This window comes from Amia ocellicauda, chromosome 21 (assembly GCF_036373705.1).
Source record: "Amia ocellicauda isolate fAmiCal2 chromosome 21, fAmiCal2.hap1, whole genome shotgun sequence".
Taxonomy (NCBI): domain Eukaryota; kingdom Metazoa; phylum Chordata; class Actinopteri; order Amiiformes; family Amiidae; genus Amia; species Amia ocellicauda.
In genome coordinates this window covers 2,886,279-2,902,153 of record NC_089870.1, presented here as the reverse complement: position 1 = coordinate 2,902,153, position 15,875 = coordinate 2,886,279, and the positions used below count along the sequence as shown (strand labels likewise).

General features: G+C 40.3%; 1 protein-coding gene and 1 long non-coding RNA gene across 2 annotated transcripts; one reads left to right on the top strand and one right to left on the bottom strand.

The window, feature by feature from the left end:
- Positions 1-4,934: 4,934 nt before the first annotated feature.
- On the bottom strand, positions 4,935-8,809 carry LOC136717191 (uncharacterized). Its single transcript, XR_010805195.1, has 4 exons — positions 8,700-8,809; positions 7,820-7,919; positions 7,549-7,698; positions 4,935-6,893 (listed from the first exon to the last, which is right to left on the bottom strand). It is a non-coding gene; the product is annotated as an uncharacterized LOC136717191 (long non-coding RNA).
- Positions 8,810-8,836: 27 nt separating this feature from the next.
- On the top strand, positions 8,837-15,228 carry LOC136717190 (mRNA decay activator protein ZFP36L1). Its single transcript, XM_066694680.1, has 2 exons — positions 8,837-9,134; positions 11,255-15,228. Exons 1-2 carry the CDS (start codon positions 9,081-9,083, stop codon positions 12,314-12,316), a joined length of 1,116 nt encoding a protein of 371 aa, XP_066550777.1. The 5' UTR covers positions 8,837-9,080; the 3' UTR covers positions 12,317-15,228.
- Positions 15,229-15,875: the final 647 nt, after the last annotated feature.

Here is a 15,875-nt window from a genome sequence, read left to right as displayed (position 1 = left end):
TTATATTACTTTAGTTGGCAAAATACAGGGTTAAGAAAGGGAATCGTCTTTCTGATGAGGTGAATGAAAACTCTCATTGAGTACTCACATTGTAAAGAACGGAAATGTTTCATCTATAGATGATATATCTATCCACCATGCTAGTAAGAGATAATTCTGAATATTTAGAAGGTTGATTTTTTTTTTTTTAAAGGAAATCCAAGGGTGGGCCTTCAAATTACAGTGGGGGAAAAAAGTATTTGATCCCCTGCTGATTTTGTACGTTTGCCCACTGACAAATAAATGATCAGTCTATAATTTTAATGGTAGGTGTATTTTAACAGTGAGAGACAGAATAACAACAAAAAAATCCAGAAAAATGCATTTCAAAAAAGTTATAAATTGATTTGCATGTTAATGAGGGAAATAAGTATTTGACCCCTTCGACTTGGCAAAACCCTTGTTGGCAATCACAGAGGTTAGACGTTTCTTGTAGTTGGCCACCAGGTTTGCACACATCTCAGGAGGGATTTTGTCCCACTCCTCTTTGCAGATCCTCTCCAAGTCATTAAGGTTTTGAGGCTGACGTTTGGCAACTCGAACCTTAAGCTCCCTCCACAGATTTTCTATGGGATTAAGGTCTGGAGACTGGCTAGGCCACTCCAGGACCTTAATGTGCTTCTTCTCGAGCCACTCCTTTGTTGCCTTGACTGTGTGTTTTGGGTCATTGTCATGCTGGAATACCATCCACGACCCATTTTCAATGCCCTGGCTGAGGGAAGGAGGTTCTCACCCAAGATTTGACGGTACATGGCCCTGTCCATTGTCCCTTTGATGTGGTGTAGTTGTCCTGTCCCCTTAGCAGAAAAACACCCCCAAAGCATAATGTTTCCACCTCCATGTTTGACGGTGGGGATGGTGTTCTTGGGGTCATTCCTCCTCCTCCAAACACGGCAAGTTGAGTTGATGCCAAAAAGTTGGATTTTGGTCTCATCTGACCACAACACTTTCACCCAGTTCTCCTCTGAATCATTCAGATGTTGGTAAACTTCAGATGGGCCTGTACATGTGATTTCTTCAGCAGGGAGACCTTGCGGGCGCTGCAGGATTTCAGTCCTTCACGGCATAGTGTGTTACCAATTGTTTTCTTGGTGACTATGGTCCCAGCTGCCTTGAGATCATTAACAAGATCCTCCCGTGTAGTTCTGGGCTGATTCCTCACCGTTCTCATGATCATTGAAGCTCAATAAGGTGAGATCTTGCATGGAGCCCCAGACCGAGGGAGACTGACAGTTATTTTGTGTTTCTTCCATTTGCAAATAATCGCACCAACTGTTGTCACCTTCTCACCAAGCTGCTTGGCGATGGTCTTGTAGCCCATTCCAGCCTTGTGTAGGTCTACAATCTTGTCCCTGGCATCCTTGGACAGCTCTTTGGTCTTGGCCATGGTGGAGAGCTTGGAATCTGATTGATTGATTGATTCTGTGGACAGGTGTCTTTTATACAGGTAACGAGCTGAGATTAGGAGCACTCCCTTTAAGAGAGCTGTCTTTAAGTGTCTTTTGTATTGTGTCTGTTATCCCAGTACTTCTGGTAATATAGTATATACAGGTCTGGAAAAAATTAAGAAACCACTCCAAGTTCAGAAATCAATGTTAAGTGGTCTCTTAATTTTTTCCAGACCTGTATATTTCAATTTTTTCTATAATTACACTAATCTCAAATTCTAGGCAACTACCATTTTTGTTTACTCCATTGCACCTGATTAATTAAAGCATTCTTAAGTGAAGTACACTGTGGAGGTAAAAGCCAACTGTGCAGGAAAAGAAAAAATTATCAATCTGTCTGGACTTGTAGCTGACGCCTTGTCCTCACTGAAGAAGCTCAAATGTACCGAAGGTCAAATCCATCGATGTACAGCCAAACAAGATGACACTAGCCCTGCGTAACTTGCCTCAGCGAGCATACATATACAATGTAATATGAGAAAGCAGGCCACGGTCATTTAAGTTTAACATGCAAAATATTTACTAGAAAGCTGGTGTACCACTAAAAATCTGTGGGTAGGTTTTATGGACAATTAATTGTGTTTTTCCCCCCGCTTGAAAACAGATCCGCTGAGAGAAAAAAAAGAAAAACATTCCCCATGTGTACTTGACAGTAACGTATATGGCCATTGAAATGGGAGTCGTCAAAGTGGGAGGCAGGTAAGGCTTATATTGCCGAGTCAAGCTGAGTGAATCCAGAGAAACGCATGATAGAGTGTCAAAATGAAAACAGGGCTTATTGACCAAAAACCCCACTTCATTTGCTCCAAGTAGAGACTTGTAATGCATTTTCTCTTCTACTATCTGGGTTATGCAGCCAGCTATCCAGTTTGTCTTTTGGTGTGTGCTTTCCCAGTGATTTCACACACATTTCTATACATGTATGCATAACAGCAATAAAAAATAATAATAATAATGGCAAAAGATTAATAAGTTACCCCTTTTTTATGTTCACCAGGTAAATACTTCTACCAAAACAAAAACTGTGAGGGATCATTTGCAGCCAATTCGAAGACAACACGTCAGTCAAAGCCCAACACAGTCACCAACAATAACCTGAAGTGCATTACCGAGCCTGTGCTCAAACAAATCCTTTGAGTCTCTGCCTATCTCAGTAGTGTCGGGACTAAGAGTGGTTAGTCCATGGCTTCCAGTTGACACATCCATCTCATCTGGCAAAGGCGGCGAACACACCTGCAAAAAGCCTGGGACTAATTGCTCTCTTTGAATACAAATCAGAAATGTATGTGATTATGATGTCTCGCCAGCAGAGCAACCCAGAGATCTCAGATATCTCCTCCTGTAACCCCTAATCAAGTATCACTGCACCCTTCTCCTCACCTCACACCAAGCATCCTGACCTGAAAAGACATTCATTTTAAAGGCCTATCCTCCCCCCTCTAACCCATCCCCAAGCTCTAATTTTTGTTTTCCTTACAACTAGACCTCTGTAAAAGCAATACAGATTTATCCTTTCTGTGCCTCTTTCTTCTGCTCCACAGTTTGGGTTTCCTTTTCTAGTTGAAGTCCAGCTAAACACATCTGCATCTGTGCCAAACAGAAAACAAATACAGCCCATTCAAAGCAAGTGCTATAGCCTGTTCAGTTTTAGTTTAGACTTCAATGCATTTCACACACTGCACACTATCAACGTAATGATTTGAAAGGGAATTACAGGTCCTCAGTCCAAAATAGGAAATAATTATATCATGTCCATAAATTTCCATATAGTTTTTAAATGGATACAGGCCAACATACCATTCCTTGCTATTATGGTTTGTATAAATTACACCTTTCACAGACTATTTTGCATTGACATATAACCCATGTTATTTCTATGACAGCATATGAGTAGAATCATAGCTTAATAAGGATTATTTTGGTGTTGAATATGGGCAGATCAGGGGATTTCTTTTTTTTTAGCTCAATAGAGGAAGGGGCTGTCAAAACGAGAAGCTTCTCTCAGCTGACATTAACACTCCACAAAAGCCACAGATTCAAGATAATGACTGTATTTCCAGTGCATTAGGCCCTGATCAGTCAAATATCATCAGTATTAGACTTGGGGTGGGAGTCAAATGAATGAGCCTGCCTTTCTGCCTTTCTTTCATTTTCAAGAAATGTAAATACACAGTATGGTATGAGAAAACCAAATGTAAATACAGGTGGGGAAATGACAGCTCCTCAAATTGCGCTGTCATCAGACATCCACACTAGCCATTAAGGAATAATGGTGATCGGTTGATTAGGTTAATCATGGTAACCACATTCATTACCATCTAGAAAAGTCTTGAGCAAGGATAAAGAGCAGAGCAACGGAGAATGCTGTCATCTGCCTATGCCACGATATTTTAATAGTAGTATATATTAATAAGCAGCAAATGCCTCTAGTGTCTTAGACTTGGAATACTGTACACAGGTACCCCACCCACCCCAAAATGTTCTGAAATAAACAGTATTTTAATTTGAATTCTTTGGTTACTGCAACAAAAATACAAAAAACACAGATTTATTACCCCATTCACTTGGAAGTTGGCAGCTATTGTCTCATGCACTGTTAGGATTCTTTTGTTTCAATGTAGTCTGCTGTAATCAATACCAGCACCTTTTTTTTTCTTCATAAAATGACTTATTTGAAAGCAGCTAGGCAGGCATACAAAGATTCAATAAACTGCGACTACATAACTGAATTTTACCAACTTTAGGCACTGATTCCAGAGTCCTCCAGAATCTCTCTAGGGTTATGCCAGGCCTTCCGTAATCCAAGGAGAATTTCCTCCCAGCAAGGAGGATATGAAACACCTTAGTCCTAAAGATGAGAATATAAATACAACATTTCCATGCTGCAAAAACCTCAGCAGCACATGTATTGGAGCCTGTTACCCATACAGAACAATTCATTTCAATTTGGAGTTACAATCCTTCACCCAGTTCTAGAGTTCAGTTGTTTTTCAGTTGAGGGGAACTGTTGTGCTTTTACACAAATGAATGAAAGTGGGAAGGGTTTCAAGAGCCGCAGAAAAAAGAAAAAAAAGCTGAGACAAACTGCACTTGAGTGTGCTGAACGACAGACCCCAACATGAGCCGCACTGCAGTCACTAATAGAAATGCTTGGTTCAAGTGCATCTGCTCTATAGCTCATGTCATTTCTATTCATGCAGACCTGTTCATTCTTGGATACTGGATTGAGTTTCCAGGGCTGGTTTTTGGTTATATTCCCTTTGTGTCAAGGCTGGCCATTGAGCAAGCAACTTCAGTCTACACTGGCAGGTAAGGTGAAGTATAGCACCACCTACAGGCAAAGTAAAGAATAGACAAACCAACACAAGTGACTGTAGGAAATCCACACAGTTTCTCTCTATACGAAACCATTTCTCAGAGGACACAGTCAATCTTCACGTCTTCTAATAACAATCAGAGCCCATCCTGGACCATTTTAATCTAATAAGATTAAGAGGACTAAGATCAACCTGAATTTTTGGCAAGCGAAAAAGTTTCACATTGAAAAATAGAAGAAAAAAAAAAGTATCCCCATTCTAAACCACAATTGCTGTAAAATCTCTTCAAATTGTACAAAATGCAGAAGAAAACACTTAGAAAAAACACTTGGGGAACAGATAATAGTATTTCAATTTCTAAGAAACAAACACATATCTACCTTGTTCTATATCTATACTTGATAATAAACACATACTGAAACTTGGGCACTATTTATGTATCACACACATTGCAGATTTGTCATCATGATTGCAGTAAATAGAAGTAATACTAGTAATCAATAGATCCAGCTCAGCAGTGACAAAGAGTTATAGCAACCCTCCACCCCTTTTTTTGGAACTATGAAGAATTAGCATATATTTATATAGGAATATATGTTTAAATTACCCCCACAAAAATGGAGGTACAAAATCCTATCAGAGAAAAAAATGATCTGTAGGAATCCAGTTTGATGTATATGTCACAAATATTTAGCAAATGTGAAAAATATATAATCTCTCAATTTACCTGACCTTTGTAGGTGACATATATAAGTCACTGGGTTCCTAAGGGTTAAAGATATTTAAACAGAATATGAACTGATTGCAAACATGGCAATTGCAAACACACACAGCAAGTGATAAAACACGTGTACTTGTTTTTGTTTTTTTAACCGGGCCCTAAACATATACACTCATTTAATTGCAACATGGATGGACCAGCAGTACATACAATAATAAAAATCTGAAAGATCAGATATATCTCAGATCAAAAGAAACGTTTAGTCAATGATACAGACAGCAGCCCCCCACACACAAAAAAAAACAGCAGAAAAAAAAAATGTTGAACATAACTCACACTACAGGCATGATGAGCTAGCTTTACGTAGCCACATCAGCTTTCTATTTCCTGTAAGGAAATACAATCTGGTAATATACCATCTCAAAATGAAGCCTCTTTTTGTTTGGGGAAGCGAGGGTACTTCCTAATATTTGGGGAAACAGGTTTGTTGATTTCTGTTGTGAGAACACGAATTTGAACCACAAATTCTTTGAACCATTTCCAACACATGCGGTTCAAAGCACTTACTGAGACATAAATGTAGCCAAACTGGGCCATAATAACACAGATAATAACTTAATTTAAATGTATATCTGGAGCAAACAAGAAGAAACCTGACTGGCATTCCACATTGAAATGTAAAACACCAGGTCCAGCACCTCTAGTGAAAAATACAGGACAAAACCAAGAACTTAGGAACAGTCGATATCTTTGGGGGAAACAGCAATTACACTATGTTTAGGATTAGATTTTATTACGGCTGAATTCAATCCCTTATTGATTGGCAATTCATATTCCAGTTCAGCTGTGCAACCATCATGCACAAGTTGGCTTCCAGTTTTCAAACCCCAAAAAACGATTTGAACTGAAATACAGTGCAGTCCACTTCCTTTGAGCCTGGCTTTCTGTATGTCTTCCTAGCCCTAAGGCTTTTTTCCTCAGTGGCAAAGCACTCTTTCATAAATCTACACCACCCAGTCCCTTATTCTTTTTACATAAAGCTGCCACTCAAGTCAACTCTGACACTATCTCTTGCCTAAAAACTCCACCCTTTGCCTCAGGCTGTCTTGACACTCAGGAGGCAACTGCTAAAATTAGCTTTAGTTACATACATCTTGGTATCCTTCATTGTCAGATTCCAGCTGCTAACAGTGTATAGATATTTAATCACTGGTACTCTGACTATCCGATGGAATCAAGTTATAACCTAGTCCTCCCTATTTTCTATGCAGGAATCAGGTAAATATTGAATCAAGGTTAAAGCTGTAGGACCTCGTGATTGTTCATTCCTCAGCCACAGAACTGTTTGCTCTTCTCTTCAGGGCAGACCTTGATGATAGCCCAGTATAGGTGTACATTCAGAAAGTTAACAAAAAGTCAGAGCAAAACATGGAAATTGAAAGTATTTGAATGTGTATACTTATTTGCAAAGTATTAGTTTTGGGGGCACAAATTGAGGACTTCTATTAAGTTGAAGAATATACTTTGAAGATTTAAGCTAATTTAATACATAAATATTGTATATATGTATGCATGTCTGTGTTTGCAGGGTTACATTTTGCAACGGCACATAAAGAGTTAATCCCAGTTGCGTCGAGAGGATGTGTGTACTTGCAACACCTTATATCTAGACACTGTCTGCCCCGCCGAGATAGGGTTAAAACTGTTCCCATCTGAACCCGTTAACCCTATGGAAAGTCCCAGAAATGACGTTTTTAACCTGACAATTAAAAGCTATTTAATTATAGAGTGGATCCCAGCGCTGGGAACCCTGAGGAGCTGCATGTTGCGCCACAGCTCCGAGTAAACAACTCGAGCGGCTCCAGGGCTCTGTGACAAAACCCAGCCTGAGCCATTTTGAACATGCCTGACTGGAGGAGCCTGCATTTCGATCGGGGGCGGGGAGGGGGGGGGGGGGAGGTTAGGACCATAAAAATGCTTTCACTTATTTTTGTATGCCAAACATGGCAGACAGAAAGGATACTTTCAAGATGAAGTGGCGGAGCATTACGAAACCTATGCAAACAAAGGAACGAGAACGTCTTGCAAACGTTCTTGTGGAATTCGATCAACTTTCCAGCGCCCCGGAGACAGCCGCTCACCGGGACAGTGTTGGAGCCGGTCTGTTTCAATGCTGCAATGTAAAAAAAAAAGACATGAAATACGTATATGCATCCGTTTCCAGAGAGAGAGTCCGGGGCGAGGCGGCAGCTCATGCTCGGTGTATGTGCAACAGGAAAGCGTGCATCTCTCACCTGCTGCGGGAAGAGCAAAGCAGTCTGCGATCATCCTGACATATATGCATCACCGAGTGTCCTCCCCAAATCCAGTGTGATTCACGTCTTACCAGATTCACTGTAATATGGGGTTCACGTTACATTCAAACAGCGCATTTCAGAAATGTACATAGTGCACAAATTAAGTGGGTTTTCAATTTCCCTTTATTTTTTTAAAAAAAGTGTCACTTGTATGTGGATTGCACTGTAATTATTGTAGTTATGCACTCGATGCGCCTTCTAGGGCTCGTTAAACCTCCCAAGGATGCAGACTGACCAGCTAACACAGCACAAGTGCAGTCGCGCCGACACACAACACCCTGCTGCAGCTGAAAGTGTGCAGCTCCTCATGACACAGGACACGGGTTAACTGCTCTTGTTTTACATCTCCAGCCCTGCAGAGTCGCTCAACCAAAGCCACGCATCTCCCGCCAAAACAGAGCATGCCCAGTGTATTTGCATAGCAACAGCACCGTTTAAGAAATCGTTGACAATAATGGCATCTATTTGAGGACACGCAGTGTATGATTAACTTTCCGATTAAAAAAGAAGAAGTTTGTATTATACATGAATAAGTTGAACACATTTTTAAAACCTGCACTTTAAAGTTCTTTTTTTCTTACAAATACTTAATCTATAATATCCTGAGTTACCACTTCAGTAAAACAGGGGGGAGGGGGACAAAGAAACAAACATCCAAGTGTTTAAAAGTTTAAAAGTCTCTCTAGAGGACGAGAAAATGGCGATCGCACAGTTGCAATCAATAACAATGAAAAAAAATACAAGTTAACGTTCATCTCGTCAGTCCCGCTGTTAAACCTAACCCCAGCAACGATGATGGCCGCTTGCGTTTCATTACCAAAAAATCCAACACACGTCTTTTCTGTGCACGATCAAAGTCTGCCTGAGCCTGTGCTCCGCTGGAGACCAAACCCCATCTTCACTTCCTACTGCTCGGGAGGAGGCGAGCGCAAACGCGAAGGGGAAAAAAAAAAACGAGACAGATTTCTGGTCGCCAATCAAGTTGTAGCTCCTCCTGTTCAAGAGTAGTGCTAGTGCCCTGGATAAAAAGGTAATGCAGAGAAGTTTTGCAGAACAGAGGGGGCTCTGGTACTAGTACTACGGGAGCATATACCATCACAACACAACAAAGCTGGAAGTCGTCACCCGAACTAACTGTGATTTACAGCGTTCTTTTTAGCGTTCTTTTCTATTTAACGTTCTTTTTTACGCACCGAAGATGACCACTGCTGTGGTTACGCCTTACTTTGACTTTAGCGAAGTATTAAACAAGGTAAATACTTTTTTTTGTGAATGTTACTTCATGTTTAGTGCTTTTCTGTTTTTTTTTTTTTTGTTTTTTTTGTTAATGTGTTGATTGCTTGGAATGCGTAAGTGTGTTGGTTTTGCAGTTTTAAAGTTATTTTTTGTAACCGTGCAAGCTTTTCGATCCGGGTACTAGAATCGACCTGAATCAAGTTATTTGACAGTTAGATCGCATTCAAAGTTTAGCGAGTTTTATTTGGGCATTTTATAGTTACATTTGGGATGAGATGGGAAGATTTAATACATAATCATACAGATTGGTTCTGTATGTTCTTTGGACAGTTTCAACCCAGTAGATTGTGTGCGTTTGTTCTGAATGTGTATGCTAGGTCATAGTTAGCAATGGAATGAACAGTTCTGGTAATTTATGAAGATTAAAGCGACTTCCAGACTTGCTCTATTTGTGCATCGAAGTGAACTGTGGTAGTTCGTCATCAAGTCATCCCTGTACTTCTGGAAAATAAGTTTGGTCAAAGTGCAAGGGTTTCTGTGAACTGCATGGAGTCTTTGCATATCGGATTGTAAAATGCTCCTGACAAAGCAGATACGTTATTTCTCAAACTTGATCTAGAATACGCCGTTAAAATAGGCTTGGGTGTCTTTTGTTATTTTTCAAATCTATCATGGCGTGGATGCGCCTTACATTGACGCCAAATTCCTATTTCGGATCGAGTCTAACTAGTTTGCTGAAATGCAAGCATGGTCTTGCCGCTGTGCAAAGCCAGATCGATTTTTTTCTGTAGTGTTTTTTTTTCTCGCAGGCTTACGATGTTAGAAACTGAATCTAGCTTCAGCACAGAGAGAGACTGCATGTTAGTGATTTTGTTGACATGCACAGAGGGATATCCGAGGCTGTTTCGCCTGTTTTCGACTGAGGGGCAGTGACATATGTACACCCGAGCTAAACGTGAATCACCGCATCACAGGAAGCTCTCCTGCCCAGCTGTGTCAGACAGTGTCTAACGTTGCACACGCTTACGATCATATGCTCCCAGTTCGTGTGGCGCAGATTTCCGCAGATCTGCGCTGCTCCGCCAATGGGATCGGCGGGATTCTGCAGAACTGCGGACAGCTGCGCCACACCAACGCGACCTAAGTCTCAAGTTAACGTGAAAGAAAAGTCGGCGTCCAAAATGTGCTTTTAACACCGGAATCAGGTGTCCATTATTTTTCGTTCGTGGGAGTTGAAAAGGAGGCATTCTAGAACTCCGTATCTCTGTTGTTCGAATGCATTCCGAGTTCCTTTCGAGAACCCAAGCTGTAATGGAATCTTTAAGTTTTGGCCGCCTGCAAAAGCTGTAGTGGATTTTCGATAGATTTGGCTTTTCTGGCGCTCACACATTTTGGTTCATGGAGCATTTGTAGTGTGTGTGTAAAAACATCACATCATGTAAGCAGTGTTTCATCTGCTTTGTTATATAACATTGAGGGAGAGGGTAGATGTTTTGACTTTGTAATGTTGTTAAACACAACTTAAAACACTTTAAATATTTGAGAAATACAGTCACTTGCTAGAAATCTCCCCAACACTTACATCTAGACAGTATTTTGCATTGAAAACTAGAGCCATCAGTAGTGAAACTGAGGGAGTATTCATTTGTGCTTAATGAATTGAATGTGGAATTCTAGTAAGCCTAAAATATAGTCACTATAGGGCCTACGTCTTCTTCAGTTGTTCAAAGAGGTTTGCATCTATACAGATCTTTCCAAATTGCAACAAATTGTTGTTGGTGTTGAAGTATGTAAACCTTGCTACTTAAGATTTTGATAAGGAAAGAAACCTTAACAATATGTTGGCTGGCTCTTTGTTATAGTATACCTTCTCCCCTCCTCTCCAAACAATCTCACCCTCCCTTGCCTGCTCATTTTGATTCACAGCATTTGAATTTTAAATTCTCATTTTAGGCAGTTGTTGCCAACCCAGATATTGTGTAGAGACAAGATCCTCTACAAATATCACATAAAGTAAGATTAAAAGTAGTTTATTAAAACTCGGATCTCTGTTACCTTCATCTAATGGCAAGGGATTTATAGTCATAACCTATTGTTTTCTGACTCTGTTCTTCTTCCTTTATGCTTACTCTCCAGAACAATAAGATGCTGAACTACAACAACAACATCCTCAGTGCCCCCCACCCCACAACTGTTCCCTGCACTGGTCCCAACCCCCCCATCGGCACCCCCAATGGGCCCCTGCTGGACAGGAAGGCGGTGGGGACCCCCTCGGTGGGGGCATATCAACGGCGACACTCTGTTAACTTGACCAGCTCCAAATTCAACCAGAACCAGTTCATCAACAGCCTAAAGATGGAGTCATTGTCGACCGGGGGAGTTGGCAGCAGCAACGGCAGCAGCAACAAGGAGAACCGCTTCCGTGACCGCTCGTACTCCGAGACCGGGGACCGGCTGCTGCAGAAGACCGGCAATGGGAATAGTGGGAACGGCGGGACCAACAGCAACAACAGCAACAACGGCCAGGTGAACTCAAGCCGCTACAAGACTGAATTGTGCCGGCCTTTCGAGGAGAACGGCGCCTGCAAGTATGGCGACAAGTGCCAGTTCGCGCATGGTATCCACGAGCTGCGTAGCCTGAGCCGCCACCCCAAGTACAAGACAGAACTGTGCCGCACTTTCCACACCATCGGCTTCTGCCCCTACGGCCCGCGCTGCCACTTTATCCACAACGCGGAGGAGCGCCGGGGTCCCCCTCCTCTCTCTGCGTCCAACAAACTAGACCGGCCCCGGCTGCACCACAGCTTCAGCTTCGCTGGTTTTCCCAGCAACAGTGGGCCGCAGGACAGCCCTACCTCAGTCACCCCTCCGCCCATCTTCAGCACCGATGACCTGCCCGAGTGGCACAGCAACCCTTTCACCTACTCCAGCCAGGAGTTGGCCAGCTTTTTCGGGCCCAGCCTGGGAGCTCCCACTGACCCCTCAGCCCCCGCGCCCCCATCGCCTACCACCTTCTTCTTCAGGCCCATGTCTGAGTCCCCTCAGATGTTCGAGTCGCCCCCCACCCCCCCGGACTCTCTCTCAGACCAGGAGGGTTACCAGAGCAGTTCGGGCAGCCTAAGTGGGTCGGAGTCACCCATCCTGGACACCAGTCGCCGTCTCCCCATCTTCAGCAGACTGTCTATCTCTGATGACTAAAATTAAAAATCAAGTAAATTTAAATAAAAACAAAAGGATGATAAAGAAATTGGCACTCCCCCCCTTCCCCCCCAACCTCCTCCTTCTCTCTTGCCTTGTTTACGAACTGAGAAATGGACACTTCTTAGTTTTTGTCAAGATAAGGGGTCCACTTGCCCACATTTCTCTCCTGGTGTTCCACAGTCCAGAGACCTTGATTGTGCACTAGGCCCGTGGAGCCTCATGTCAAGGGCGGCCAGCTCATATTTTTCGTTTTCCTGTTTCAACCACACTCAATTTTAGAAATGAAAATGAGTAAATGACACATCAATTTAAAAAAGACATTCATTGAACGAAGGGAAATATAAATCCTATTGACAACCAATTGTTACTCCCCTTGCACCTCATATGTACAGTAGTGCCAAAAAAAAAAGCTCTGCCATATCAAGTTTGGGAGCCAGCAGTTTACAAAGTGCCTTTTTAAAATGTATACACACACACACATACACATAGATATATATGTGTATCTATATATACGTTATATCTTTCGGACTGTGACTCATGCTAGGAACCATCTGCTATTTCTTTTCCTTAACATGTGTAGCAGTGCAGATGGTGCCTTAGTGTATGAAACCTCCCGCCTTCTACTGGTTACTTTCTGCCATTACCACTTTTTTTTCTACATCCAACTTTGTGGGCCAGTGGGAGGGCGGACAATACAAAACAACCTAGAAGTTAAATCAATGACAAAAGCAGTGGCCCACTTATCTAAAAGAAAACGAACAAATCAAAATGACCAGTGGGCCTCTGTTGTACACTCTAGGGCAAGTGGACTGCTTTTTGGTTAGTTTTTTGCAATAGTTTTACATTTAGCCCTGTCTTGTGAAAAGAAAAAAAAAGTTGGAAATGGAGAAAAGTCTGCAGGAAGGACTAGGACTGAGCGACAGGATTGGATGAGGAGTCAGCCAGGAAAAAACTTTTTTTGGTGCTAGAGTGTATTCTTCCATCACCACAATGACCCCAATGAACATGTGATGCCTTAAAACAAAAAAAGAAAAGAAAAAAAGCTTTTAGCAGTTTCTTATGTTGCTGGTCACTAATTGTGTTGGGACTGGAAAATGTTTCTTTACAAGCTCTGATCGTGTAATGGTCTGACTCTTTTTCTCTCCTCCCCCAGTCCCACCGCGTCACCCCCATCCCCATCCACCCCCCCCCCCGGGCTAATTTTGTTCTAAGTCTGTGGGTAAGTTTTGCATTCCTGAGCAGAACTGGGTGTCCCACACTTAGAAACAAGATTGCTTTAAGATTTTTGCTCTAACGTAGATTACAGATTTATAGAGCATTCTGCGCCCTCCCCTGTCCTTTCTATTTGTTTTGTTTTTTGATTATTATTATTATTATTGTGATTTATTATTATTATTATTATTATTATTATTATTATTATTATTATTGTTACGGTTGGAAAAAAAACTAACTTTCCAGAAGGAAAGTTTTGCTTGTCACTGCTTATTTAACTTATCAAAAACATATTTATTGCCGATCATATGCATTTTTTTTTTTTTTTTTTAATTTTGTTTGTATTTATCGGGATAATGAAACAATAGAATATATTTTCTTTTATGTTAAATTATGATCTTCCGTATTAATCTAAAGATTGTGAAGACTGTTTTTGTTTCCTTTTTTCCACAGTTTAATATATTATACTACAATGATTTTTTTTTTGTAACTACACTCTTGTTTATTTTAAAAAAATGAACTTAATTTAAAGAAAAAATGCAAAAACATTGCGTTTTGATTATTTATTTTAGATTTTTTTTTTGTTTGTTTGTTTGTTTTTCCCGTATGTGTTGGACTGCAAATTTAGGATCAATGTTACTGCTTTGGTAATTCTATTCCTTATTTTCACAAGCCTGAGCGTTGCTGTTAGCCATGCTCATAGAATGTACAGACCATGCAGTGTGCCTAGACAATAACCGTTCTTTCCTGTTATTTCTAAAATACAATGCCTTCTGAGGGGTCCAAAACCTTAAAATCACCCTTATGTTACTTATATAAGAGAGTTCCTACTTAAAAGTAAATCAGTTCCTTATGGAGTCTGCCGATTCAAGTTTGCTGAGCAGTTCGCCTGTTTTTGAAAACCTTTTAGCTAACAGTTTATAATGCAGACTCTACTTTGAAGTGTTATTTTAGCATTTTGACACAAACTTTGGTTGCAACTTCAGCACTTAAAGTGTTGCAAATGCTTCTAGTTCTGTTTTTTGCTGAGGTGGTGATATCGAACAAAAGGGATTTTTAACAATCCAGGAAAATAATCATTAAAAAATAAATAAATCATTTGACTGGAAACTTTGAGGTTGGAGAGAAACCAGTTGGCTTGCCTGCAAATATTAACATCGGTTAGTTCCATTAAAAAAATCTACCTGTTTTGGTGTGGTTTGCTTTGGAAAGCATCAGAAAACCTATAGATAAGATTGCAAAACAACATTATAAATAACTTCACAAGCATTGAATGTTTTTTTTTTTTTTAATTTATTGTCCTTTATTTGTCCTTTATTGCTGACTTTACACAAAACAACTGAGTTTTTGATCAGTTTTACTTGTGGATTCTGGGCCATCAGGTTTAAAGTTCAGTTTTCTGCAGCTAAAGGAGCTGAAAAGTACAATTAATTCAATGACAAAAACAAAATCACGGTGACCACAACAGGTAGATTTAAAAAAAAAAAAAAAAAGTATTTTTGGATCCCTTGTTTGCAATGTTAAGTGCCTCTTTGAATACATTCCAGGTAGCCAATGCATTCTTTATTTTTGTAAAAAAAAAAAAAAAAAAGAAAAGGAAAAAAAAGGAAAAAAAGAGGATAATAGACAAATAATTCCATGTTCTGTTTTTCCTTGTAGTTAAGGATAGAAAGGTTAACAGGACTGACACAAAGAAAGTAAACTGTTGAATGTATTTTTACAGCCTTTGCTGATCACTACAGTTTTTTCGATATGTGAGTTTTTATATATATATATATATATATATATATATATATATATATATATATATATATATATAGTGTATTTTTTTGTTTTTTTGTAACAACCGATTGCAGTTTAAACCAATAAACCCCATATTTTTGAAAAAAAAAATTAAAAAAAATTGTTTGCTTCTGTCTTTATGTAACTGGTTAATGTTGAGTAGACTTGATGCAGGAGTCTAGGGGTTCAAAGGCAAAAAATAAATGGTGCGTGAGTACTTTCTTGAAATGGAATGGCCACATTCCATTTTGACAGCAACCAAGTATTGTTGAAGAATTGGTGAGTGTACATGTGGGTGTCATACAGAATTCTTTTATAATTGGTAGATGGAAAATATTGCCTGCTGTGAGGGTATCGACCTGGAGGCTGATTAAATATACACAGGCAACCTTTGCATTTTTAAGCCTGTCGGTAAAATATTAGCAGGATCGGAGAGATGTCTTCATACCCTAGCAAAGCTACACAATGCATTTTGTGATCTCGGGCCCCTGAAGTAAAAATAAATGAATGCTGTAATCTAAATGCCTTAAGATAATATAGTCGGGTAATGCGGTGTAAAAGA

Coding starts and splice junctions, on each gene's coding strand:
- LOC136717190 (XM_066694680.1), top strand. CDS start 9,081: ATGACCACTGCTGTGGTTACGCCTTACTTTGACTTTAGCGAAGTATTA. Junction 9,135..11,254: donor TTAGCGAAGTATTAAACAAG/GTAAATACTTTT, acceptor CTTACTCTCCAG/AACAATAAGATGCTGAACTA.